General features: G+C 42.2%; 4 protein-coding genes across 5 annotated transcripts in view; 1 reads left to right on the top strand and 3 right to left on the bottom strand.

The window, feature by feature from the left end:
• Window positions 1-1,577: 1,577 nt before the first annotated feature.
• On the bottom strand, window positions 1,578-7,479 carry pnpla8 (patatin-like phospholipase domain containing 8). Its single transcript, XM_077709205.1, has 9 exons — window positions 7,330-7,479; window positions 5,620-6,252; window positions 5,390-5,539; window positions 4,239-4,485; window positions 4,001-4,172; window positions 3,444-3,501; window positions 3,117-3,311; window positions 2,145-2,340; window positions 1,578-2,078 (listed from the first exon to the last, which is right to left on the bottom strand). The coding sequence occupies exons 2-9, from the start codon at window positions 6,235-6,237 to the stop codon at window positions 1,804-1,806; spliced, it is 1,911 nt and encodes a 636-aa protein (XP_077565331.1). The 5' UTR covers window positions 6,238-6,252; window positions 7,330-7,479; the 3' UTR covers window positions 1,578-1,803.
• akap14 (A-kinase anchoring protein 14) lies at window positions 7,177-7,563 on the top strand. The gene has a single exon (XM_077710165.1). It carries the CDS (start codon window positions 7,177-7,179, stop codon window positions 7,561-7,563), a length of 387 nt encoding a protein of 128 aa, XP_077566291.1.
• On the bottom strand, window positions 7,358-17,562 carry LOC144180999 (uncharacterized). The gene is made up of 10 exons (XM_077709202.1): window positions 16,947-17,562; window positions 15,862-15,978; window positions 14,270-14,757; window positions 14,040-14,198; window positions 12,996-13,133; window positions 12,749-12,891; window positions 12,125-12,295; window positions 11,949-12,057; window positions 7,851-11,548; window positions 7,358-7,506 (listed from the first exon to the last, which is right to left on the bottom strand). The coding sequence occupies exons 1-9, from the start codon at window positions 17,503-17,505 to the stop codon at window positions 10,229-10,231; spliced, it is 3,204 nt and encodes a 1,067-aa protein (XP_077565328.1). The 5' UTR covers window positions 17,506-17,562; the 3' UTR covers window positions 7,358-7,506; window positions 7,851-10,228.
• Window positions 17,563-19,855: 2,293 nt separating this feature from the next.
• The window catches only part of ptpn12 (protein tyrosine phosphatase non-receptor type 12), a 34,890-nt gene continuing 27,209 nt past the window's right edge, over window positions 19,856-27,536 (bottom strand). Inside the window, exons 12-20 of one of the 2 annotated variants that reach the window (XM_077709203.1) lie at window positions 26,981-27,047; window positions 26,773-26,850; window positions 25,786-25,884; window positions 25,128-25,213; window positions 22,849-23,038; window positions 21,590-22,457; window positions 20,492-20,563; window positions 20,104-20,170; window positions 19,856-20,010 (exon numbers count right to left, since the gene is read on the bottom strand). In XM_077709203.1, the coding sequence (XP_077565329.1) occupies window positions 20,001-20,010; window positions 20,104-20,170; window positions 20,492-20,563; window positions 21,590-22,457; window positions 22,849-23,038; window positions 25,128-25,213; window positions 25,786-25,884; window positions 26,773-26,850; window positions 26,981-27,047 (1,537 nt within the window). In that variant the 3' untranslated portion in view covers window positions 19,856-20,000. The remainder of the gene's footprint in view (window positions 20,011-20,103; window positions 20,171-20,491; window positions 20,564-21,589; window positions 22,458-22,848; window positions 23,039-25,127; window positions 25,214-25,785; window positions 25,885-26,772; window positions 26,851-26,980; window positions 27,048-27,536) is intronic. The other variant, XM_077709204.1, reaches the window with a different exon arrangement.

Here is a 27,536-nt window from a genome sequence, read left to right as displayed (position 1 = left end):
GTCGTTTTCTTCGAAATGTCGTTTTCTTCGAAAGAAAACGACATACTAACCTATGTCGAAAAAAACGACATACTAACCTATGTCGTTTTCTTCGAAACAAAACGACATAGGTTACTATGTTGGGTTTTTTTCAATGAAAATGACATAGTAACCTATGTTACAGATGTTACAGACACTGCGTTACAGATAAACTGTCCTTTATTGGGTTCATCAATATTTTACAAGCAAAAGAACTTTATAAAGGCAAAATTAAATAGACGGATTAAGCATAGTAACCTATGTCGTTTTTTTCGAAGAAAACGACATAGGTTACTATGTCGTTTTTTTGTAAAAAACGACATAGTAACCTATGTCGTTTTGTTAAAAAAAAAACGACATAGTAACCTATGTCGGTTACTGTCGTTTTTTACAAAAAAACGACATAGTAACCTATGTCATTTTTTACAAAAAAAACGACATAGTAACCTGTCATTTTCTTCATACAAAACGACATAGGTTACTATGTCGTTTTTTTTGTAAAAAACGACCTAGTAACCTATGTCGTTTTTTACAAAAAAAACGACATAGTAACCTATGTCGTTTTTTTCGTACAAAACGACATAGGTTACTATGTCGTTTTTTTTGTAAAAAATGACATAGGTTACTATGTCGTTTTTTTCAAAGAAAACGACATAGTAACCTATGTCGTTTTGTACGAAAAAAACGACATAGTAACCTATGTCGTTTTCTTCGAAAAAAACGACATAGTAACCTATGTCGTTTTTTCCGTAAAAAACGACATAGGTTACTATGTCGTCAGCGACATAGGTTACTATGTCGTTTTCTTCGGAAAAAACGACATAAGAACCTATGTCGTTTTCTTCGAAAAAAAACGACATAGGTTACTATGTCGTTTTTTTCGAAGAAAACAACATAGTAACCTATGTCGTTTTCTTCGAAAAAAAACGACATAGTAACCTATGTCATTTTTTACAAAAAAAACGACATAGTAACCTATGTCGTTTTGTACGAAAAAAACGACATAGGTTACTATGTCGTTTTTTTTGTAAAAACGACCTAGTAACCTATGTCGTTTTTTACAAAAAAAACGACATAGTAACCTATGTCGTTTTTTTTGTAAAAAATGACATAGGTTACTATGTCGTTTTTTTCAAAGAAAACGACATAGTAACTCATGTCGTTTTGTACGAAAAAAACGACATAGAAACCTATGTCGTTTTCTTCGAAAAAAACGACATAGGTTACTATGTCGTTTTTTTCAAAGAAAACGACATAGTAACCTATGTCGTTTTTTACAAAAAAACGACATAGTAACCTATGTCGTTTTTTCCGTAAAAAACGACATAGGTTACTATGTCGTTTTCTTCGGAAAAAACGACATAAGAACCTATGTCGTTTTCTTCGAAAAAAAACGACATAGTAACCTATGTCATTTTTTACAAAAAAAACGACATAGTAACCTATGTCGTTTTGTACAAAAAAAACGACATAGGTTACTATGTCATTTTTTTCGTACAAAACGACATAGGTTACTATGTCGTTTTTTTTGTAAAAAAAATGACATAGTAACTATGTCGTTTTTTCGAAGAAAACAACATAGTAACCTATGTCATTTTCTTCGAAAAAAACGACATAGTAACCTATGTCGTTTTTTACAAAAAAAAACGACATAGTAACTGTCGTTTTTTTCGGGGGTGAAAAAAAAGGACATAGTTACCCATGTCTTTTCTTTCGGGGGTGAAAGAAAAGAGGTCCTCAAGGACTGGAGTTGGGCATCCTGCATAGATATCTTCGAGGACATATTCAAAGTTTGGAGATGAGTGGCGAGCCTTCGTACATGTCGGCCTTGAGCTTAGCCCACTCTGCCATTTTCTGGATGACGCCCTTCTCCTCGGTCAGCACGCCGGCCGCCTTCCGGAGCTTGGCGTCGTTTCGCTCGAGGTAACCCTTGCCTTCCTCCGTGAGAAAGTTCAACTTTTCTTCACGGCTCTCGTTCAGCGGGACCTCCTCGCTTATGTAGGGGTTGAAGCGGAAGTAAGTGTTCGGGGGTAAGAGGCCATCCAGCATGGCGTGGACTTCTGAAACGAGCAAAAATAAATAAATTAATTAACCTTCAAATGATTGCCGGGTGAGACTTGTGGTACCTTCGGTATCGGTGGCGCTGCTGATGACATTGGTGAGCTTGGCTTTGAGGCTCGTGGAGGTGGTGCCGTTGTTTCCCGTGGCCTCGTGTCGCCCGGTGCCCAGAGAGAGCACGCATTGCAGCGGGGTGTTAGGCCATAGACACTTACACTCGTGGATGGCCAAAGCCGTGGGGTTGTTGATCAGGAGGCCTCCGTCCTAAAAACATACAAATGTCCATACAGTCAGAAGAGTACATACTAGTTCTCGTGGCTTATCCTATTTTGAGGACATTTGTGTGCATCATTTTGGGAATATTTTGAAGGGAATACAAACACTCAAACAACCCTCGATATTGACTAAAAGTCAGTGTGGAGGTGGAGCAAAAAGAGCCAAACAGGGAGATTAAAAAAAGGTATCAGAATGTCAAACAAAATTAGAGTTCTATTAAACTTATTTTTGATTATCTACAGCAGGGGTGTCAAACATAGGGCCCGCGGGCCAAATCCGGCTCGTCTGGTGGTTTGGTACGGCCCGGGGAAGAAAGCTGCATTGTATTAAAAAAATATGAATTTTCTTTAAAATGTGTAGTTCTTGTATTATCCACTAGGTAGGGGCGCTTTTTTTTTTGTACGTGCAGACAACATGAATTGACATTAATTTATGTTCTTATGTTATTCTCTTGTTCATAATGTAAAAGGAAAATTCTGTTAATAAACATTTTGATAATTTACTCATTCTTTGCACTAATTATTAGTATTAGTGACTAATACAAAGGGGGAAAAAGTGGGACTATTGTTAGTTCTATGTCATTTTGCAATGAGTTTACTGGTCTGGCGCACTTGATCTCAAATTAAGATGTATTCGGCCCGCAGACCAAAAGGGAGTTTGACACCCCTGGTCCAAGTTCATTTAAATTGGTTTGTTATGTTACGAACGCATTGACGCGGAGGCTAATTAATGTTGACGTAATTATCCGAGCTTTTTGGTCCTACCTGATGAAGATCTTTCCCAAGGACGTATTCCTGGAAGTAGCCCGGTGCTGCCGAGGACGCCCTGATGGCTTGCCACATCTTGTATTTGCAGTCTCCGAGGTAGTGTGACCTCACCCCTGGCTTGAAACTGTAGTTCCTGAACACAAAGGCCTTCAGTGGAAGGCCCCTGTTAACCAGGGTGCTTACAGCTGACACCTGGTGGACAAATAAAAGATTGAAACACAAGAAGATATTCCCATCTTTACAGTACATACAGTACTTATAGTATGTGGGTTAGTGTTAAGTGCTTTATCAACTAATATATCACATATATGATGTGTGACTCACTTTAGGGCAGTTTGGATCTCTGGAACTTTCGATCATGCGTCCTTCACCCAAGCGTTCCCTGTAGAAAAAATAAATTAGACAAGAATTTACAACAACAACAACAAAATTCTATTTACAAAAAAAATTGAATGAATTCTGCAGTAACAGAAAAAGGATACACAAGGTAAATACAGTGTTCCCTCGGTTATCGCGGTTAATGGGGACCGGGACCACCCGCGATAAGTGAAGTTCCGGGAAGTAGGGATTCCCCTTCAAAAATGCTTAATTTGAATTTAGTTCAAAAAAATAAATTACAATTTTTTTTGATTTTTTTTTTTTGGGAAAATATGTTGTTTCAATGTAATATTTGTATTATTATTTTTTTTTAATTCCAAAAAAAATCAGCAAAGCTCTGAGTCCGCGGTAGCTGAACCGCGAAGTAGCGAGGGAACACTGTACTTAAAAAAAAACACTGTTTCAGAAGAAAACGACAGTTTGGACACTAAGGCTACATTATCTTGCAAAATGGTGAAAATGAATAGACAAGCAAAATAAACCCACATTGTAATGTTACTTACTTCAGGATGTTTTCCCAGATTTGACTGTCATAAAAAGCATGGCTCCATCCCATCTTGACAGCCCCGACAATGACATTCTGCTTGAAAACGTCGGCGCCTAACTTCCTGTACATCTGCTCGCAATCCTCGAGCGGGATCTGAAAAATCCCTAGCATAAAAGCCAGGATAGCACCTAAAAGCCAAAAAAGCTTGATGAATCATCATGACATTTCAAAACCTTAATGTGTCGACGTCATACCAGTGCTGACTCCGCATATGTAGTCGAAAAGCTGGTGTACGCGCTTTCCAGTCAGGTTCTGCAGTTTGAGGAGAGTCTGCAAAGCCAAAAGTCCTCTGGTTCCTCCGCCATCTATAGCCAAGACGCGGATTCCTCTGCCCTTTACGGGCTCGGTGTAACCCGTCAAAGCCAGAGACTCTCTCACGGCAGCTTGGAGGCGGAGATCTTTAGCTTGCCGTAAACGTAGCAAGCATGGTATAGCTTTCTTCTGCACAGAGAGAAATAAAAAGTCTTTAAAAAAGGCATGTTAAGATTTTTTTTATCAGAACCTACTTTACCTACTGTTTAAAGTTCCACTGTCACAAGTTTTTACACCTTAAAATAAAATACAGTGGTACCTCGACATACGAGCCAGTGTGAATGGAATATATACTACTTCTTGTTGGCAAGTGGTTGTGTGTTATCCTATTGTAAGGACATCTGCGTGCATCATATTGGGAATATTTTGAAGGGAATACAAAAGCAAATAACCCTCGATATTGACTGAAAGTCAGTGTGGAAGCGGGGCAAATAGAGCCAACCCGGGAGAAGGTATCAAAATGTCAAACAAAATTAGAATTAAGTTAAGTGTAAGGTTATATTAAATTTATTTGAATGTGTCTGCATCGTAATCCAACTTCATTTAAATTTGTTTATGTTTTGTTACAAACACATTGCCATGCAAAGTCTCCCCTAATCCCTCTCTACCCTCCGCGAAATCTGTATAATTTTAGTACTATTAAACACATCTTAGTAATATTAAACCACTAGTTATGTATTACTTTGTAAATAGACGGCAAATTCGAACAAAACATTTTTTTCCAATCCAATATCCTGTTTTTTTCTCAGAGGGATGGAACAAATCAATTAGTTTTTAGTTCATTTCAATGGAAAACATCAGTTTCAGTTATGAGAAAATCGACATACGAGCTCACTCCCGTAACACATTAATCTTGTATCTCAAGGGAACCACTGTATAACTTAACAAGGAGTATTCGACAATTGAATCATCTTCGATCCCTACTGAATGGCAAACATTTTACATGTATGCCTTTTCTAATCGTGGGAGTTAAATATACATTTTCACAAGAAATCAGATACCAAATGATCAGGGAAGGAAGATTCCTACTCACTTTGACAGCCACACCACGCGTCTCCGGGAAATCCAGCAGATGACAGCTAAGTTCCTCCACTCGACCAGTGAGCATCTGGACATCACCGACTCCCTGTAGGCTTTTGACAAGGGCTCTAGTCCTGTTATCCACATTAACCCTGGCTTCAATCTGGATTCCATGACAAAAACAAAAAAACAATTCAGATAACCAACCTTCAAGATAAAAAAATAATAATAATTAATGATTACCTTCTCCCTTTGAGCTAAAAGCTGCTGGTTCTGCTTCCGCTTGGCCTCATCTGCCATTTCAGTCTCATTTTCTACCTTCTCCACAGATGTTTCTCCAACACTGGCACCTGGAAGTTTGTCCTTCTCTGTGCTTTTAGCATCTCCACGAAATTTGGGCACTAGTGGAGCGATGTAATTTCCCAAAAAAGCTTGAACCCTTGGACGAGGGTAGGATAAATAGTGGGTGAAGCCTTTTTTAGTGGAAATGTGAGGAAGTGGCCTTTCTGGGACTTCAGGTTTATCGGATGTTTTAGCTTCCATTTGAGTAGAATCGTCTGAAGGTGCGTTCCCGGATTCCTCTCGACTGACGAAAGAAGGATTTTCTAGACCTGCTGATGCTATTTTTTGGTCATTTGCTTCAGGTTTGTCACAGTTTGTGTTGTTTAAGGTGGTTTGATGAGATGGTAAAACTTCCAGTGTTTTTGATGTGATGTTCTCGGGTTTATTTGGGGTATTTTCTGCATGGGCGACGTCTATCCTAAGGGTGCCGGGCTTGAGGCGGGAGAACTTGGAGATGAGGTTTGTGCTTCCTACTGCTTTGGTGATGACGCTGTCTAATGTGGTCCTGATACGAGACATGCGTATGACAGCTCACTGAAAGTAGAGAAGATGCCAGGTTAAGAGTTAAGTTATATTGTATTCATAAAAATAGATAATCATTAAAAAAAAAACTAAACAGTTGACTGACTGAATTTGTCATTTTTTTCAAAATTAAATAAAAAAAATTCTATTTTAAAAGAATATATTTTTTTCATTTTTAATAATACTTACTGGATTTACCAAAAAAAGCCATACATTTTTACTATATATAAATTCATTCATTTTCCGAACAGCAACGGTTGCAAAAATAAAATACATGAATTAAAAGTAAATAGAAATAATAATAAAGGGCGGGTCGGGAGGTGAGTGGTTAGGGCAGCGTAGGAAAACTACGGCCCATGGGCCACATACGGTCCGTTAGGCTTTTTAATCCGGCCCCTATCTGTCAATTTTTTAAAGTCAATGTAGCCCCCGAGCCGAAAAGTTTGCCCACCCCTGGCGTACCATCACAAGGGTTGCAAAAATAAAATACAAGAATTACAAGTAAATAAAAATAATTATAAAGGGCGGACCGGCAGATCTTGTCCAGGTTACTCCACCTGTGTGGAGTTTGCATTCTACCTATGTGGGTTTTCTCCGGGTAGTCCGGCTTCCTCCCACATTCCAAATACATCCATGATAAGCTTTGACCCGAAGTCAGCTGGGATAGGCTCCAGCACCCCCCGCGACCCTAGTGTGAGGATAACACACGGTTCCGAAAATGAGATGAGAAAAATACTAAAAAAATAATGTTCTCGTCAAAGTAGAACATCGGCTGCTAACACTGTGCAGGGTAAAATTGCAATATCTTCTTTTTAAAAATATGAATCACCGAAAGGTTCACCTAACAAAACGTCACGTGTTGATTCTTTAAGACAAACATTTCAATCCTTACATCATCGATAATGTCACGGATGACTAAGAGTGGAATAAACAACAATGGAGTGGGTGATTGCTAAAGATTTCACAGTAGATGTGGGCAAAGAGCAGATCGTCGAATTTATTCGAACATGGGACTTAGAACCCGCGTGGATTTACAGTTTGAATTTTCTCTACTCTGCCGAAGAGGAAGAAAAGACGTCGTTTCATTACCTGGCAAACTTTAGCACCCCGTCGCCGCAAAGGCCCATTCCAACTGCAGCTGGCGTGTACTTTGTAATGGACGTCTCCAAAGTCGAACCTCAAGTCGAGCCGATCGATGTCCACTTTTTTGTCGAATCCAACCGGCTGAAGCACACGCCTGGGAAGACGCGATTCACCGAGAAGTGGCTGTTGGACATAATCGAATGCAAGATTGCAGCTAGTGAAGCCATGCGTAAATTGTAACGTGAAACATGGATGTCAGATAAAGTTGTTTGACATTACTGTACTCATCTTTTTAAATGATCAATTCATATAAAAGGTTGAAACATCACTATATAAAGAATACGATCTTTCTTGTCATGCCATGACATTTAAGCACACGGACATTAGCATTAATGCCTAATAACATTGTGCCCTTGAATTGTAACGCTAGAGATACACGAGGCGAGATGAGAATAAACATATCGACATAAACATGCCATCTAGGCATAAAAATCAAGTATTTTAGTGTGATCAAACGAACACCTCACCCCAAGTGTTGTTTTCCTCAGATGCAATGTGTGTAAGGTTTCCGTCGTCACTTGGCGGCCATTTTGCGTCGGGATTGTTTATCTATAACATTGAACAGAGCGTGAACTTCGATATATTTCCAATCGGAAAATTAGGTCAGATTTTTTGTAACGGTCCACATATCCGCAAATTAAGACCATTTTAGGGCAGAAAACATTTAGACATCTATGGTATATTCTCGACACGTATGATGACGCCAAGTGAGATTATGCTTACTGTACAAAAACAAACACCAAAGCGGATGTGCAAATAAAATAAATAAATAAACTTTAGTTATTATCTTTGAGCCTTTTATTAATTAGGGCTCTTAATTATTTAAAGTAGAAACCTTTCTACACATTTGTCTTTACAAATAACTGATCTTATGTACATGACAGTGCTAACATTTTCAAATAAAATTAAAAAAAACATCTGAAATCAAATAGAAAAACACACATTTCAGATAAATAAATCCTTAAAAAACAAGTTCCTGAAGACTTTCTATCGTCACTGCTCCTAGGTTGTATAAAAAAAACTGAAAGATCACTTCAGGTTATTCTTTTGCGGTTGACCACACCCGGATCCCTAAGGCACTGGTGTCAAAGTGGCGGCCCGGGGGCCAAATCTGTCCCGTCGCATCAATTTGTACAGCCCAAGAAAGTTTCTGTTTTAGGATCAGATTCAAAATGATTCATGGGTTAATATTCCCCTTTTTAAATCAATCATTGCAATGTATTCAAATTTTTCTTTTGTTTTTTGTTCCAAAACATTGAGTAAAATCTAAAAATAAATATATGAAAATATTTCTCTTCCATTTTAATATTGAACATAATTTAAAAAAGAAGATTCCTTTAGAAATAAAAAACAGGATTAAAAAGATGCTTTTCATCTTCAATTAAAAAAAAAGCTCAAAGATTGATTTAGATCTATGAAAAAAATTAATGTTTTGGGCTTTTGATCCAGTTTTTTAATCAAAATTTAAAAAAAAAATCTAAATATTAGATCTAAAATGGAAATCTAGTTAATGTGGCCCACGAACCAAGTTTGACACCCTTGCCCTAAGGCATAAAAAGAAAACAAAAAAAGCACAAAAAGTGTATCGGTATCTTACTTTTTGGAAAAGTTTTACCACTCGAGTTGACGATTCTTAAGGCTTTGGTCAAATTTTCCATTCGGGGAATATAAGTCACAAAGCCAGAAACCTTTGGGTGATTAAAAAAAAAAAACACAGTCTGTGCGAACATAACATAGTTTGCAGTTGAGGACAGGCACTGGGGAGAATGTTGTGGGCTACATTAGCAACTGGGGAGAAACAGACATTCTAGAACCGAACATACGGGTGACTGTCACTTTAAGTGCTTTCGGGAGTGTCGCCTGTAGTCGACATTCATGAGAAAAATTACAAACTAGTTGTAGTGTCTTGGAAGAAGCGGAAATCTAACCGCGCGCATCTGTGCAATACTTCAAAATGACTCTGCAACCAGTTTCTTGCTTGTTATTAGCTTATAGCCAAAATGCCACCTCACAACTCAAGATGATACCGTAATTAAATCATTGAAAAACAATATTTCATGGGGTTATTACCATCTATTGCATCTAAGCAGGTTGAGATGTCGTTTCGGTAAGACAACGTGGCTACATTTGAATTCATAGGCAACACTAGCCAGTGTAAAAATAGCAATGGTTCGGGTGTTTTGGAATAATATAGTGTAGTCTTGCCGATTGTATTACATGTAGACTATTTTCGAAATATTTGGAAACCTGTTTTTTTTAACCTATTGCAAAAATATGCAGGTTATTTAATGAAATGAATAGCCTCGGCGGTCCTGTTTTGTAACACTGCGTCTTACGGAATGCTCGATAATATCGGCATGAGTCTAATACTGCACAGCCATGTGTAATTAGGCCTGTTACGATAATGACTATATTGACGGAAGCGTAAAAGTAGTGTTGGCCGGTTTATAAAATGACTGGGTTGGATAAAACGACATAAAATGAAGAATTTAAGTGCTTTTGAGTTCAATTCAGAATATTTTGAAGTCCTACTTGATTAAAAGCAGTTGATTTTGCATGATCACCTATGTGGAAATGTACTTCAATCTTGGACAATATTAAACTGCGTCCAGATGACTCCGAATGAGTGTTTATCGCCATTGTTTCTGAGGAAAATATTTTGTGTGAAAATACAAATGGTGAAAGACCCAATCAGAAAACGACTAAAACGCCAAATTTGCCCTCGTAAAAGTTCTAAAACGGACTTAAACCGCTTTGCTTTTTTTCTCCATTGTTGACCAACACAACCAATAGGAAATCTGTACATTTTCATTACAAAAAAAAAATAGGACAAAAATAAAAAATTCTATAAACTCTGTTCCTCCTCTTGACCAGGGAGAGGGGGTGGTGGCGGTGGCGGGGGAGGAGGGGGAGGCGGGGACTTTGACGAGGTGGGGGGCGGTGGGGGAGGCGGGGTGAAGTTGTGAGATGGAGGATGAGGAGGTGCGATGGGGGGTGGGTAATGGTAGGGGAGGAAGTGGTGCGGGGGAAAGTGTGGTGGGTAGAAGGCTTTGGCGTGAGGGTGGAACTGGTGTGGGGACATGAGCGGGGCCATTTGGGGGTAATAATGCTGGGGTTGGGTGCTCATGTGGACAGGGTGGGGGGGTGGCGGCTGGCTCAGGAAAGGCGGAGGTCTGTGAGGGTGGTGGTGGGAAGGAGGCAGAAGCGGGGGATAGGAAGGTGGGAGCATTTGAGGGAGGTGGTGGGGAGGCGGCATGGGAGGCGGGTACTGCTGTAAGCGACGACTGTTGCCACATGTCCATTTTTCCACCGGAGGGTGAGTCCGCGTATCGACGTAAGGGGCGGGGCTGGGAAAATCGGACGAGGGTTTGTAGCGAGGAGGCTCGGGGGGGCCCAGGCGGGAAGACGCCGATTCGGTGGAAGGAAGCGGCTGAGCCTCGGGAAAGGGTTTGGGGCTCTGTGAGGAAGAAGAGGGGGAGGAGGAAGAAGAGGATGAAGACAGGCTGGAGGCGGTGACGGCGGGGTTCGACGGGCGGCGGAAGGAAGGCGAGGAGTTCGTCCAATTGGAAGACGGCATGGCGCTGGCCGGACGCTGGGGTTGGTGTGGATGAGGAGGATGATGAGGAGGATGATGATTTGAGTGCCGGCGAGGGCTTTTGGTTGCTTTGACCTCGGGAGGGGAGGAGGAGGGTTGGTTGTTTTTTGGAAGTTCAGCTTTGATTGGAATGGGAGGTGAACTGGGAAGATGGCCGGCTTCGTCTTGCTTCTTCTCGTCGTTGGCGCTTATTTGCGAGTCGGTCTCCGCTCGAGCCGGCGAAGACGAAATGGGAGAATCCCTTGATATTGTCCTGGTTGGTTTCGACTCCTCGTCAATCTCCTCTACCTTTATCCTCTCATTGACCACCTCTTCCTCCTCTTCTTCCTCCTCTTCTTCTTCTTCCTCGGCAGGAGATTCATCCGGCTCCTCTTCTTCCTCCTTCACCTCTTCATACTGCCTTAAGCGGACATGCCAGGCCAGGCTGCAGACGGCCGACACGGTCTTAAACTGGTGGACGACGTTGCGCGGGATGAAGTAGATGTCGTCGTGGCACAGGCGGATGCGGGCGTAGCGGATGCCCTCTCGGCGGAGCTGGTTCAGCTTGGCGTCGTCCACCCACTGCACACACTGGGAAGGCAAAACCAGGGCCATTCACTCACTGGAGATGCAAAATATACTACTTTATTCCACCAGGTGGTAGCATAAACTCATGAAAAAAAAAATCGATATACAGTGGTACCTCGACATACGAGAAATTTGAGATACGAGTAAAATTTCGGGCAAATATTTGTATTAAGCACATTTTAATATACTATTAAACCACTAGTTATTTGATACTTTGTTAATAAATGGCGAATTAGAGGGTTTTTAAAAAATTCTGTTCATTTCAATGGGAAACGTTCCTTTGAGTACGAGAAAATCGACATACGAGCTCAGTCTCTGAACAAATAAAGCTCTTATCTCGAGGTACCACTGTATGTGTATAATACTGAAACTTTCTGTAAAAAAAAATGTGCTTGTTCAAGACCTGAGATAGCGGCGGTTCGTACAAATCCAACTGCAGCCGCTGAACCACGTACGGAAAATCTGCAGCGTGGAAGCACACGACGTCTTTGGTTACACGAGGGGGTCCCGAACTGAAAAGACAACAATTCTGACGTCAGCATGGCGTAGAGAGGCCGCAGACAAAACACACACACGTACCTTTCTTTGTAGCAGACAGCCTTCAGAACGCCAACCGCCGCTGTGGTTTGACGCTCGAAACCTTGGCCGATGTGGTCGGCGTGAGCTCGTGTCCTGTCTTCAAAGAGAAACTCCCTGGGTTCACTGGTTCTGGGCAGGGATTGGAGAAGGTTCTTCACCTCATTGGTGGAGCTGGGTCCAATGGAAAGATCACCATTAGAGATTTTTAATAATATTTATCTTGAGATACGAGATAAATTTTGATATACGTGCGTTATCCTATTGTGAGGACATTTGTATGCATTATTTTGGGAATATTTTGAAGGGAATACAAACTGAAACAACCCTTGATATTGACTGACAGTAAGTGTGGAGGCGGGGCAAAAAGAGCCAACCCGGGAGAAAAAAGGTATCAAAATGTCAAACAAAATTAGAATTAAGTTTAGTCTTAGGTTCAATTAAACTTATTTTTGAGTATGCCTGCATCCTAATCCAAATTCATTTCAATTTGTTTATGTTTGGTTATGACTGTGTCGCAGTCCATTTTTAGGGAGACTGCCTTTAGTGTATGTTGAATGTGTCATAAGAAATGAAAGGGTTGTTTTTGTCAAATTCCTCCTGAGACTTACAGAGCAACGTGCTTACCGTCTTCTTTTAAAAGGCGACTTTGGTATGTCTGCTACGGGTATCATCTGCTCTCCGGGCCTCACCCACATGATGGGCCCGTCGTCACTTTCGTTAGGACTCATGGAGCTCAGGCTGGACATGGTACCCCAGGGAAGAGTACGCTGGAGACGGATGGGGAGGAGAGCACAACATTTATCCCATTTAGCAAAACTTTTCAATGACTTGGACATTAGTGCAGCCTTCTAAGGGGACTGGATGGACTCACCTTGAGGAAGGGTGAATCCCCCAGCATACCGAGGAATTCTGGGAAGAAGTTGCCCACCTCCTCGTCCACGGCTCCCACCAAGCTGATCTGCCTCATGGCACCGGCTCGGTACGTACCGTGGCTATAGGTTCTCTTCACCTGTGTCACAGGAGGAACCAAAGTTATTTGTGGCTATGTTTTCAACAATTTGTTGGTAGCAATACCACCATTTATTGACTTCCATCTAGACATGAATACCGACCGCCATATTTAAGATGTTTAGCACTGGGCTGAAAGACTGACCATTTGGAGTCTTAATAGGACCAAGTACTGCGACCAAGACCTGTTTATGACATCTAATCTCTCCCTGCGCTTGAGTAAGAGCGCCGCATTAGCTAAGCACCTTTTATTGATTCACTCCGAATGCACTTGAGTGAAACGACACACAGCTAGCTTGTCATTGCTCATGAAGCTACCATCTCTGAACCAAGACCAGTTAATGTAGCACAAGCTAACCCGAGAATAGGTAGAAAGCGCCGATTGGGAGCGCAAAATGAGCTGTGGTACCTGTTTGCTATGTTGCTATTACATGCCGAATATAGATAGATATAGATAGATATATTTTTTGTTAGAACTGTGTTGCAGCTATGCGTGTTTCGTTTATATTTAGCTAACATTGCAGAAGATGTGAGCCCGCCCATCTGGCCCCAGATGTATCAGTCAATGTACACACACCTATCAGCGAGCAAACGGACCCTGTCGACTTTCCAAGGTCACTGCCGAGAAGAAAAATGGCGTTGTCGCAACTCTTAAAGGGACAGCGCTAACAGCAGTTGGACAATTACCAAAACGGTTTAAGTAAAGGAAGCATACGAGATCTGTAGTAGTATAAACACACGTTCATGACAAATAACAGACAGTAGCTCCTTTTCTATGGCCTGAATGAAGGCATTTTCCCCCCATCAGTTACCCACACAACAATAAAAATCCTCGACATCCCTACTTGAATTTGAAGAATTAGCCTCATAGTCTGGAAACGATGCTAACTGTTAGCACAGCACTCACCTGCGAGTAGAAATTAGCCATTGTTGTCGTTTCTATGTCCTTCTTTCCCAAAATCTCCATTTTAACAGGAGCCGATGAGAACTTTGTGGAGAAGTAGTCCAGAAAATCCGGGAGGTAGGAAGCTTCGCCATGGACGATACCCATGACGTAATGTGCGGCCTAAAGATGAAGGGAAATAAAGGTGAGTGACAAAAATAGCTTTAGAATCTTATCGGTGAATTTGACAGAACCTGTGATGAGTCTTCGCCAAAGGCTAGTTTGATAAACTCGTGGGCGAACCTCTGCTTTTGGTCAGAGGAGAGCGAGGAAAGTTGCGCGGCGTATGCGTGCGCCACCAGGGCGCCGCCATTGGGTTGCGCCTCCACGTGGAAGTAAGGAGCGAACTCCAAACCCGACAGGCTTGGATGGACGGAGCGTGCCGGGCGTACGTTGGGTCGAGGTTGCGGGTTCTTGTGTGGAGAGGAGGTGAAATGAGACGGGTGCAGGTGGTGCGTGGTTTTGTTGTTGGGTGAAGGGTAAACGGGCAGAGGCGATTTGAATGGTGATGCTGCGTCGTCCAGAGTCGGCGACGGGAGGAGTGGCCCGGCGCAAATGGTTTGGCATGAACGGTGGTACATCTTAACCCGTTTGTGTTTGTCGCCCTCTTTGTGTTTTTTCTTCTTTTTCTTCTTGACCTTTTTCATTTGCAGCTCCGAGTTGATTTTGGCTGTTGCGCCCTCTGAAATGGAAAAATTCTCATAAGAACACAACGACTACTGTCGATCTACTCGCAACTTTCTCATGTAATACCTGGACATTTGTGTACATTATTTTGGGAATATTTTGAAGGGAATACAAACTGAAACAACCCTTGATATTGACTGAAAGTCAGTTTGGAGGTGGGGCAAAAAGAGCCAACGGAAATCTGTATAATTTTAGTACTAATAAATACATTTTAGTAATAATTAACTACAATTTTTTTTCCAATTCAATATCCTGTTTTGGGTGTTTTTTTTCAGGTAGTTGGAAAGAATCAATTCGTTTTCAGCTCATTTCAATGGGAAACCTTCGTTTGAGTTACAAGAAAATCGACATACGAGTTCAGTTTCGCAACAAATTAAGCTCATATCTCAAGGCACCACTGTAGACATACATGCAGCCACATCAGCACAATTTCAAGGGACTGATATGATCTTGCGCCATCTCATTGCTACCCAGCGCACGTCTTTTGATGGGAATGAGAATGTAATACAGTGTGTGTGTATGTGAGGGAACAAGAAAGAGAGCAACCATTTTGCACACATGCTACTAATCCAAAAGCTTTTTAAGCCCCCCTCCCCAACCTCAAAACACCCAATTTTCCTTTCTCCAAACACTGGCACTTTCATCCCCAAAGTGTCATCTTGAGCTGAATAGAATCTCCGGAAACAAACGATATGATCCAATGCGAGCAATTGCAAAAAATGAAATAGCTTTTAATGACAAATCGTGGACGGAGGGGAGGATAAAACAGCTGCTAAAAATGCTCCAAAAAAAGTAGTCAAGTGGAGCCGCGAGACGACATTAAACAGCGCTGATCTGTTTTCGCCGCGAGACGAGTTGCCGCGCAAACACGCTAACAAATAGCCCGGCTGCTCGTAAAGCGGCCACCGACCGCGTATTGATTTTCTTTCGCCGTTGCCCAGTTCAGCCGTAAACTGGGGACTGATATCATTACTTTTGCCCCGCCCCCCTCCACCAACGTTTGAGAACTTGGGGGGAAAATAAACAGCCAATTCAGTCCGCATTGGTAATAACACAGTAAGCATTTTTGGGCTTGGTGTGTGTGTGTGTGTATATATACCTTTAATTGGTTGCTTGACCTCTCCGTTCTCCTGCTTAATGTCGTTTATCACTTTGTGCTTTTTCTCCTCGCGCTCGCCTGTCTCTCGTGCTTTATTTTTGTCCTTATTGGGGAGATCTGTGGGAACAGAGATGCGGAATATTAAGATATCAACATCATTTTAATACATTTCAATGTTTGTCCATGGCTAAAAATAGCACCTCGCCCCAAAAATATAATTTGTTCAAATGCAACTTGTACTCAGAATTTACAGTAAAAAAAATATCAGAAAAATAAATAAAACTGAATCTTCCACTTATTTCTGAACCGAAATAAAATCTATTTCTTTAAATAAGTATTTCCTTGAATATGAATAATCATTGATCTTTTTTTTAAATGACAATTTCCAAAGTGATTTGCCCATTGTTATGCCCTTTAGTGCAATTGTACTTCACAAGAAAACCACTAATTTTCTCTAAGTTCAATAGTGTAACGATGAGATGAGCATCAAGTTTTCCACTCCACCAAAATTGCATTTTTTAAAGGTTAAACAATAAAACATGTCATAAATGTATCCAAACTAAAGAGCATGCATAGACTAGAAGGGGGCGTGGTACGCCACCAAAACAACACTTGGCCCTATAATGGCGGGTGCTTGTGTTATGACAGCAGCGTGTACTTTTAATACCCGCACTCAATCCACACCAAGCTCGACGCCAAATAATCATTTAGAGTCAGTACTATGCTATTGCGTGCTGTTTTGAGGTGTTACAACGTGTAACACTAGCGTACAGGGCCTGCAGCCCTTGCGGTGGTCGCGAGGGTTTCAGCGAGAGCTGGCAGCCATTTCCCCCGTGGAAACGACGACTAAGCCGGCGAGCTTTGTGGCGTTAACACCCCCCTCTCCGTCTACTATACCCAGTCACTTTGAGGGCGCCCTTTAAAGCGACAGCACGGGCGAAAACGACACGATCCGGGCGAATTAGAAGCTTTGTGCACATATAAATCGGAGAGAAGGCGAATACTTTGCATAAAAATAGTAGTAAACTCTCAACTTAGTGTAATGGCTCGGGAAATTTGAGCGGGGAGAGGACAGCGTGGCCTACCTTTTTGCGGCGGTGTGAGGTCCCCATTTTGTCTTTTCGCCACGGAAGTGTGGTTAAATCTGCTTGCGTCGTTGTCGGAGAATAGTTTCTTTTTCACGTCTGCCTTCTCGCGTTGTTTCTCTTTGCTCGGCTTCTTGTTTTTGAGCCCCTTGTGGAGGAAGAAATCGCTCTGTTTGAAGATTTTGTGAGCGGTGGCGGTTGCGGGTACGGGTACTTGGTTCCTGCCGTTTGCCTGGACCAAAGCGGCGCTCGCTCCGGCCGTGTTGAGGCTCCACAGAGCGGCCGCGAGACTCGCCTGCTTGACGGGCTGCTGGAGTTTCTCTCTCCCGCTGCAGTTGCCTCCCAGTAGCACTCCATCCCGGGCGACTTTCTTTGGTTTGACGCTCCTGTCTTCGACTCGGAGCTTTTTGGGCGACGGCGCGGTCAAGTCCCGGGAAGACTGCTGGCGGCTGTCGGGGGGTCTCTTCGCCTCCAGTGAAGGCTTGGAGACGGGGCTTTTGACGGGGGCTGACGCCGCGGCTCCGCTGCCGAGGCGGACGGAGCTCAGCGAGTCAGCCATCTTGAGGCTCTCTCGTTATTTACGCGCTTCGCTCGACTGGCTCGAGACGTGCGGACAAGCAGGGGCGGGGCCTGATTCGCTTTGATTGACAGATCAGAGGAAGAGGGGCGGGGCGGGTTCCGGTGGCTCAGAGGTGTCAACCTGGCAACCCGAGGGCCAAATTTGCTTCATGTTCCCTGTGAAAGTATATAGTGATCATGTAAATATACTTAGATGGTTTTCATTTTTTAAATTTTAATTATTATCTTTTTTTATGTTGAGATATGGCAAGCACTGTTTCAACTAACGTCATGATGAATTGCCTTTTTGTTTTTATGTTCTAATTTACTCCAATTTGTTAAATGATGAATATATATCTTTTTGATAAAAAAATATTTTCTATCCAGCACGTTTTCAATTTATCTAGCTTTAAAACTAATTTAGTGGGAAAAAATAACCAAAATAAAAGTCTTTTTTTGTACCCAGGTTTTCTAAGTTTACAGGTCTTTTGAGTTTTAATACATATTGCATAATACGGCTAAATGCACGTTTCCTTGCTGGAAATCAAATGTAGCATATGAACAATACATGGTAATTTTGTCACCGTCAACTGGCCCAAATGAACGCTGGGTGGGTGAAAGAAATCCACTGGCCTTTTTGAAGGATTATAGTGTAGATTGAGCCATAAACTGCAGTTATGGTAACATCAAAGTCAACTGTGGGAATAAAGCAGAATAGTTAAACACTTAACAAATCGGCACTGTAGGCTATTTTAAAAATTCTATTCCTGTATAAAAGTCACATGGGTTCGACCATAAATGTGATTGCAGAGCCCAAAATGATCATCCATTCCACAAATGAGTCACATTTTTATATAACGTTGATTTTACTGATTGATTTCTGCAACATAGAAACATTTTGTTGTTGTTGTTTTTTTCTAGGAGGACAACAATTTGAGTTACAATGGGGGTAAACGGACAAAAAGCAGCAAATAACGGTGCTACTGAACTAACAGGTTGGTGATGGGGGGCGGTTTGGGGGGGGGGGGGGCAAGGCGGTCTTTTTTAAAGGCACAGGTGGGCTCATTCTGAGATTGAGGACAGTGTGCATACTGCTTGTTGGTCGAGAAACGGTAAATAAAACATTGCATTGAAAGTAAAGAGTGAGATGGAATTGTGCGAGTGAACGTAAACGGACGTAGTGAACAAACTGCGTCTCCAAAAATACCATTTCAAACCATTCAAAAGATTAAAAAAAAGATGATTCTTATTATTATTATTAGAATGTATACTTAGTCTCTTTTTCTGAGCCCCTTTGCTATGTGAAATAAAATAATCTTAAAGCATTTAGGGAGAAAAAATACAACCCTGAAATATTTTCCATAGACGGAAAAGGGCAGGAGAAAATATACCTTTGCATTGGGTTGAAACAGACTTTCTTAAATGGAAAGAAATTGCAAAGTCAAATGCAGTTTCAGAACGATGAACTGCTCTTCAAAAGTCAAAAGGAAAACAAAAGTGAAGTCCTCTTCTGTCAGATATGAGATCCTTTGGACGTTTGGGTGTCGGTACAACTCCAAAGAGTATCCCCAAGTGCACAGGTCTGAACCCCCGAACAAGAACAAACAAACAAAATGAAGCGAGTTAAGCGCAAATAAAACCACAATGGTGATTATAAAGGATGTGAAACAAAAGCAGAGGATTGTTTGTGGTTGACCATCTCGTCTCTGGGCTTACAGTCCTAGAACTGAGAACCTGACTGAGTCTTCAAACTCAGTTTTAACAGCTTTAAATAATGGACTTGGGTTAGTGATGAAGCTTGGACCATGGTCTACTTACTCTGGTTGGTTTTGACTTGAGGTTCAATTTCACGTAGAGTACTGCAGTTTCAGAACGTAGCCTTACTTACTTTAAGAGTACCTTCTCAAAGCAAGCTGTAAAATTCATGGCAGTTCCATTGTGGTTCTTAGCGAAAATGAGCAAATTTGTCATTGTACCACAGAGCACTTGGTTCAAAGATCACAATCGACCCCCCACCCGTCAAACTCTAGTCTTTCCTGGCCATCCGTCGTCGCTGAGGACTTCAAATGTCTCGGTCGCTCTGTTCTCGTCCTTTTTTTGGGTTCGAGTTTGTCCTTAGCGACGGGATTGAAGCAAGTAGTTGAAGGACAACAGCTAACATCTAACAGAAGGGGATTGTATTGGGTGGAAGATTGTGGTTCTTATTTTGCTCCAAACTAAAAAAGTAGACGGATTCTGTCAATGAGCTGAAGGGCGGGTGGGACAAAAAAAAACTTCCTGGTTCTGAGCAGAGGAGCTTCTGTCCTTCTTGGTTGGACAAGAAACAAAAAGAGGATGAAAAGTAAGGAGAAGGCTTGTAAAAACCTGCCGCCTGAGTTCGGTTTGGGACCACCCGAATGAGTTCTGGGTCCGTCGCCGAACGGCAGCGTGGCTGTGGACAGAGCGTTCCGTCGTGTCCACTCCAGGGGGCGTCGTGGAAGGCCTTTGGGTGGAATGTTACCGAACACTAGAGACAGAAGATGTGGAATTATTAATAAACAAGGGAGAGGCAGGACTGGGTTTTTTTCAGTTGCTGGGAAGTTATCCAAAAAGCGCTTACCCACTCAAGTCTGCCTTGTTGATGGCTGCTGTGGTGGTTGAAGATTGAGGGTCAGCTGGAGACAAATCTGGATGCAAATAAACAGGTGTACAACAAACTCAGTACAGCTGTTGATGATAGGCAATGAAAAACTGTCTTGGCTTTAAATCCAAACCCAAGCATGTTCTTCACCTCATTCTAGACTCCTCGAAAGCTCAGAAAGCAAACAAATTCCGATAAACTACACCCCAAAAAGAACCCCAAAAAAACCTGTCTGTAAAATATTCCCTTCACTGTAGGGCCAAGAGCGCCGTCTGCTGGACAAACACTTGTATGAAGGTGATGTGAAGATCTCAGATGATTTTTTTTTAAAAGCCCCCTTTTCTCATTCTACCGAGACAAAACGCACCTGTGGCCAGTATGAAGGACTCGGGGGTCCTCTCTGGGAGTGGGGGAGGGGAGTCGTCGTTGTCCCAGCTGTCTGGGTTAAAAGGGTCAGAGGTCAAAATCAGACGCCAGCAAAGTCAATCGGGACGTATTGATTGGTGGATTGGGAAGCCATTTGGTGAGTAAACACACGCAGCCACCAAGCCCGTGCCTCACAAAGCAGAGATTAGCGGGGAAAAAAAGCCAAAAAAGCAGATCTTTTGGAGGACGTGAAAGTTCAAGATAACGTTCAGCCCCGTGGAGCGAGCGCCGTTCTCAGTTCTGACACCCAAGCGGCTTCCAGAGTGCAAAAACGCCACCACCGCTGTGCTCAACATGCTTATTGATTCTTCACCATGCCACGTGTCCACCACACACATTATCATTTCAAAAAATAGAAGCACTTCACTCATTGGCTAAAGTTTGGAGACAAGCTATTCCTCAATTGGTCCAGAAAGTGTAGCTTGCATGTGGATTATCGGGGCAGTTTTGTGATACCTTCATTAATTTGGAGAAAATGAAAGCTGCGTTGATGGTTGATTAATAACCAAGCACTGCTGAACCAATTTACTGCACCTGTCACTAATGTGTCAAGATGGACACCAGCTGTTCTCAAACTTGGGTCTCAAGGCTTCTTTACAGTTACAGTGGTACCTCGACATACGAGTGGCCCGGCATACGAGAAATTTGAGATACGAGTCAAATTTCGGGGAAATGTTTATCTTGAGATACGAGTCAAATTTCGGGGAAAAATTTATCTTGAGATACGAGTCAAATTTCGGGGAAGTATTTATCTTGAGATACGAGACAAATTTCGGGGAAATATTTATCTTGAGATACGAGTCAAATTTCGGGGAAATATTTATCTTAAGATACGAGTCAAATTTCGGGGAAATATTTATCTTGAGATACGAGTCAAATTTCGGGGAAATATTTATTTTGAGATACGAGACAAATTTTGATACACGAGCAGACAATCAAATTGTTGGCCCGAATATGTTTGAGAACACCTAGTTTGAACCACCCAATGGAGTAGTTTGCTCGCTGGGATAGGCGGAGCTTAAAAAAGGTAAACACATACTTGTTGTGGCTGTATTGGGGGAAGAAGAGCTCTGCCCCGCGATGGACATGGGGGACACCTTCCGCATCAGCTGGTGCTCGCCAAAGTGCAGGGAAGTGACGGTGGCCGTGGAAACGCTGGTGTGATAACCTTCCCTTCCCGTCGACATCTCTCCATCGTCATCGTCGGAGTTGTCGGAGTGTAGCGGGTTGGTGAAGCTCAGCGCAGTCCGAACGGGCGTGGAAGAGGAAGAGGAGAGATGCGAGGAAGACGAGGAGGACGGGGCCACTCGATCAGAGGACGACAAAGACGAGGAGGTCTTGGGGTAGGGCTTGTCGGGACTAGCATGGCTAGGCTTCGGCGGCATTCTTTCTTCGCTGTCGCTCTTCACGGGGAGGTGGTTTGGTCTCGTCAGGACGCCGCCATCCGCTCGGTTTTCTCCACCCGCTCCGCTCTCCGTCCCGGAGTCCTCGGACAGAGACGAGCTGGAGGTGAGTAGCGAATGTCCGGTGCGGCCCTTGAAGGCGTGGCATCTCTGCAGCGGGCTGCCGCTATTGGCCGAACCCCCGGCCGAGGCGGTCCCGGGGGAAGGCGTCTCAAAACTGCGAGGTCCTTCCTGTAAAGGCACCTTTTTAATCTCGATGCTTAACTTCCTCTCCACGCGGGGCGCCGCGCTGCCGTCGGCCGCCGGGGATGTTGGAGGGGGAGGAGTCGAGCTCTGGCTCGGTTCAGACTTAGCCGCCGTAGCAGCGGGTAGCTTGTTGTTGTAATTTTCATTGAGGTCCAGATTGGACATCTGCTGCTTTTGACAAAGTGGGTCTTTGGGTTCTGGGGGACTGCTTTTGGGGGGTGGTTCTTCCCATTTCTTTTCTTTTTCTGCGCCTTCATTCTGCAACAAAAACAAAAATTATGCTTGAATCGCCCTTTAAACTTTCAATTTCGTTATCCTATTGGGAGGACATTTGTGTGCATCATTTTAGGAATATTTTGAAGGGAATACAAACTAAAACAACCCTCAATATTGACTGAAAGTCAGTGTGGAGGCGGGGCTAAAAGAGCCAAGAAGAAAAGAAAGGTATCAAAATGTCAAGCAAAATTAGAATTAAGGTTAGTGTTAGGTTGGATTAAATTTATTTTTGAGTGTGTCTGCACACTCATTTCAATTTCATTTAAATTTTACGAGAAAATCGACATACGAGCTCAGTCCCGGAACGAATTAAGCTTGTATCTCAAATTACCACTGTACAGAAAAAGTCAGCAACCAACTTGGCGTCATTTACCTGAGTGACGTTCTGCTGCGCATTGACCAGGACATGTATGACAGGCTTGGGGTGGTACCGATCATTATCCTGCCTGACGTTTGTGACGGTGGGAAAAGCAGACGGGGGTGACGGGGTCAATATGGGGGGCACTGGGTGAGGCTCGGGAGGCTGTAGTATCTCCTCTTTGACATCGCCTTCCACCTGCGTACTGGAGAAAGAACCACAAAGTAAGACATTCATTATTGTAACCCAAGTTTTACTCGCTTCTGTCATATTTGCCACCACTAGAGGGCACTTTCTGACGCTATTCCTTCAGATAAACAATGATTTAAAAAGAAATAACTAAATTAAAAAGACCAGGCTGAGCCATACTGGAAATTTTCTCTTCAAACTAGTTCCTTGGGCTAGCGAATAAAACACAAATTACACAATAACGGATGATTGCCACCGATGGAGGGGATGGTTTCCATGGGGATATGAATTATTAAAGTGTGAGAGTTTATCCAAGACCCTCGTCCCTCAAAGATGAGATTAAAATTTTATGATCTGCTCGGAGGCTAAAAGCAACAAAGACAAATAAGAGTGGAAAAACAAATAAGAGTCGGTTGGGGCGGAAAGCGGTGGCAATTTTTACTCCTTCATGAATATATTTCCAGTTTTAAAAACCATTTTTGATATTATTGTGCAAAAAAAATATTTCAATTACCTAGCTGAATACTTTGAATCAAAATGTAACTATGTGTTCCTATTTATTTCATGTTAGCATTCCCCTAATTAAAAAGCAAAACAATAGTAAGAACATTCCTTTGAAAATGACTTTTAAAAGAAATTGCCTCTCATCTCAAAGACAACCAGTTTGACATCCCAACCAATCCAGTTCTCTCTGGCTCAGTGTAAGCCGGTAACACAAGAAAAGATTTAGCATATACAGTATGTATGCAAATGAGTGTGTCAGTGCAATCCAATCAAGGCTTAAGCACTTCCTTGAGGCGCTTTAAGACAAACCACGGTAAAACATGTAAAAAAATTTTTTTAAAAGATTTGACTCTTCTTGGGTGAGTCTGAGTCTCCAAGTCACAGACTCTCTGACTCTCTGACTCTCTGACTCACTGACTCTCCGACTCTCTGACTCACTGACTCACTGACTCACTGACTCACTGACTCACTATCAATGACCTCGACGTTCAAGCTCAAAAAAGAGAAAGTGAGTGTCTGTGACTAGGCAGATTGCAGGGTATGCTAAGAAAAATAGCTTCAAGGATAAACTTAGGAGGCTTAAAACAGGCCCTCAAGGGTGCGGATTTAAGAAGCGGAGGGGCGATTTTGCAGAAAACAGCTATACATTTCCATTGATGTTGACAGTGTCCTACTTAAGGGGCATTTTTAACTCTACATTTATGTATTTTAGTTGAAGTTATGATCCCAGACTACTAAGAAAAATGCTTGCTTTATTTAAAATTAACCGTCTTGGGCCGATTAAAAAAGACAAGCGCGTTTGGTTGTATTTTTTTTTTTTTGGTGCTGGGATTTAAATTCACTTTTATCTTTTATCGTCTTTTAGCAATAGCTTCTTCATTCCCCTCACGGCAGTCATAAAAGTATATCTGTCTATATGTGCGTACATGAATCACAACCGCGGCTATGATTTTCTTTTTTTTTTGCATATAGATCATAAAAGTGAATGAGAAAGGAGCTGAATAGAGAGCGTACAGCTCCTGCTGGGCTCGTATAGTGAAATTAAAAAGAGAAAAGCGGAGACGAACGAACGACTCCCGCTCAGCAGGCGGCAGCTCAAAATGAGGAAGCAGGGAGGCTAGAGAACTTCTCATCAGTTGTCTCCAGTTAAGAGTGGCAAGAGTTGCAGATCTTTGCAAAAAATGATCTGAAAATACTCCAATTGGCAGATTGCGTCTATTTAAAGGCAAGAAATAATTTTCTAGGGAAGCCGTGCTGGGCTAATTCATTATTTCTAAAAGAGCCAAGAAGAAAGGTATAAAATATCAAACAAAATCTAATATCTTGTTTTGGGTTTTTTTATAGAGGGTTAGAAGAAATTAATTTGTTTTTATTTAATTTCAATGGGAAATTTTAGTTTGAATTACAAGAAAATCCACATATGAGCTCAGTCCCGGAACGAATTAAGCTCATATCTCGAGGTACAACTGTACTATGATCTAAAATGAGCTTGAATTGAATTTTTTTTTTAAATCTTCCTCTGGCCAACACGTACTGTCCCGCCGACTTTGTGTTGGTAGGTCAAGATGGCCACTAAAGGAGACAAAAATGAATGGTCTTACCTGCGAATGCGAGGTGGTTTAGGAGGAGGTGTGTCCCACCGCTCATCATCTGATTGGTGTCCAGCTTTATCCAGACTGTTTTCATCCTACGTGTTAAAAGGGAAATAGTGTTATTAGCTTGCATTGCTCTATTACATCATAAAAATTGAGACATGAAGACCATAACGGGGCAAACAGTTGTTAGCATCTCCGCTAAACACGTCACATTTCATTCGCTATCTGAAAAGAAGTAAAAAAAATTCAGTTGAATTTAGATGGGATGTCGTAAAAGCTAACTACTTCATGCACCACATGTTTGTCCTCTGAGGTGATATATATCATCACCCTATTGGCTTATGCTGAAGCTAGAGAGAAGCCAATTGGTTGAAATGTCAAACCGGCAATAAATTGATCGCCAGAGGAATCGGGACAGCAGAAATAATGGGTTGTCCTTTCCATCTGGTGAACATTTGGAGGACTTTACAAATGTGAGATGATGATGATGAAATGTTTGAAATTCTAGACACGTTATGCTTGTAAACCTTTGGCCTCAATTGCATTCTGGGATGCGAGAAGACGGAGGGACGACGCGGGCCACCAAGTGGCTAATTATTTGTGCTTTGCCCCGCCCCTTTTATGATGCAATACGGTCGTATTTCAACGTGGTTGCGCTTCCTACCATGACATGATGGATCTGCACATTAGTGGGCCTCTCCAGTAGCTGCAGTTGTTTCTGGAAGAGCTGCGCTATCGCTCTGTGGACTAGCTCGTACTGCTCCTGGGAAAGTGGAAAAAAAATAAGGAATGAGACAGATGACGAGGAAGGCGGGAGAAAGGGGGAGGGGGAGGCCGAGACGAGGGGATGAGGACATTGGGTCATAAAATAAAGCCAAATGGTGGGTAAGTGTTAATGGGAAGAGAGGGCAACAAATCAATAGTGAAATGCAAACATTTTAGCCACTCAAAAACGGTTATTACAAGGCAGTTTGAAACACACTGCCAGTTCAACACTAAACTCGTTACCTCCCCGTGTGAGACAGGAAATGTATGCAAGGCTCTTTTTTTCTTCAGAAAATTTCATTACATGCTTCCTGGAAACTGCTTTGTTTTGTTGTTGTTAAACGCAATATAGTTGTAGTAACCCGAGATATGAGCTTAATTTGTTTCAGGACTGAACTCGTATGTTGATTTTCTCTTAACTCAAACGAATGTTTCCCATTGAAATGAACTAAAAACTAATTAATTTGTTCCAAACCACTAAAAAAAACACCAAAAACAGGATATTAGATTGGAAAAAAATGTTTGATTTGTTGTAATTCGCAATCTATTAACAAAGTAACAAATGACTAGTGGTTTAATATTACTAAAATATGTTTAATAGAACTAAAATTAGACAGACTGATGATGATAGATGATGTTCTTATGAGCAGCATCTCACATCCGCTGTCTACTCGTATATCAAAATTTGTCTCGTATCTCAAGATAAATATTTGCCCGAAATGTAACTCGCATTTCAAATTATTCGTATGTCAGGCCACTCATATGTCAAGGTACCACTGCACTTAGTTTAGAATAGCACATGGAGCAGATTCCAATTCAAATGTGTTTGAAAATGAGCTGGACATAACGTGCGGGGAAAAATATTTTCTGAAAATTGCAAACAAACCTTAGTCTGAACAGCCGAATGCCGCTGCGTTCTCATTTCTTGAATCAAGTGGAAAACGTTGAAATCTTCCGGAATTTTCTTAAAAAGACACCCAAAAAAAGTGACTTCATTTTGTTGAAATGGCAAACAAACCATAGCTACAATGTGGGACATCTCAAAAGCCATAGAATACGGTAATTGGATTAATAGTGATGTGTATTGGACCTACCCCGGCTTTGAGGAGATTCCAGGTGTAGTCAATGGCACAAATGGCGCCCGTCCTTCCGCAGCCGGCACTGTAAAGTCAAATAAATATCCGCTGAAAACTCACGCTTGTCATTATATCACATACAGAGAAGGAAAATATCTGATAAAATGGCGACGTGGTGGCTTCTGCAGAAGCTGCAACCATGTGACATCACTTTTGGAGTGCCCCCAAAATCTGGTAAAAATCAATCTCACGGTGCCACGCAGCTGTCGGACGCTCACGCGGGAGACTTGAAGCCTCGCTGCGCGCCACCAGGAAGCGTCCTCGGGCTTCTCATTAGGGCTTATTGCCCACACATGGAGTGCGTGTATGTCATCAAGATCACAGTGTGCGCTTCATTCTTTCACCATGAGAATGTTTTTATTGGCGGGAATAGTGCACGGATAAGCAAAATGCGATGGTGAGTTTACATATGTTGGCCTTGTTTAATATATTTTGTTTTAAGGAGAGAAAAAAAAACATGCCCTCGCTAGGTCATGATTTTTTTCTAGCACGACTTCATCTCTTAAAAAAAGCT

This window comes from Stigmatopora nigra, chromosome 23 (assembly GCF_051989575.1).
Source record: "Stigmatopora nigra isolate UIUO_SnigA chromosome 23, RoL_Snig_1.1, whole genome shotgun sequence".
Lineage (NCBI taxonomy): Eukaryota > Metazoa > Chordata > Actinopteri > Syngnathiformes > Syngnathidae > Stigmatopora > Stigmatopora nigra.
The sequence above is the reverse complement of the archived record's forward strand: the minus strand, read 5'-3'. Positions and strand labels throughout refer to the sequence as shown.

What these genes read in the sequence shown, in the direction of transcription:
- pnpla8 (XM_077709205.1), bottom strand. Translation starts at nt 6,237, where the DNA reads ATGTCTCGTATCAGGACCACATTAGACAGCGTCATCACCAAAGCAGTA. An exon ending in ATCTGGGAAAACATCCTGAA is followed by an intron (nt 3,502 to 4,000) that starts GTAAGTAACATT and finishes TTTTTTCTACAG; the next exon opens with GGAACGCTTGGGTGAAGGAC. An exon ending in CAGCGCCACCGATACCGAAG is followed by an intron (nt 2,079 to 2,144) that starts GTACCACAAGTC and finishes TGCTCGTTTCAG; the next exon opens with AAGTCCACGCCATGCTGGAT.
- akap14 (XM_077710165.1), top strand. Translation starts at nt 7,177, where the DNA reads ATGGAGTGGGTGATTGCTAAAGATTTCACAGTAGATGTGGGCAAAGAG.
- LOC144180999 (XM_077709202.1), bottom strand. Translation starts at nt 17,505, where the DNA reads ATGGCTGACTCGCTGAGCTCCGTCCGCCTCGGCAGCGGAGCCGCGGCG. An exon ending in CCTCACACCGCCGCAAAAAG is followed by an intron (nt 15,979 to 16,946) that starts GTAGGCCACGCT and finishes CTGTTCCCACAG; the next exon opens with ATCTCCCCAATAAGGACAAA. An exon ending in ACGAACCGCCGCTATCTCAG is followed by an intron (nt 11,549 to 11,948) that starts GTCTTGAACAAG and finishes TTGCCTTCCCAG; the next exon opens with TGTGTGCAGTGGGTGGACGA.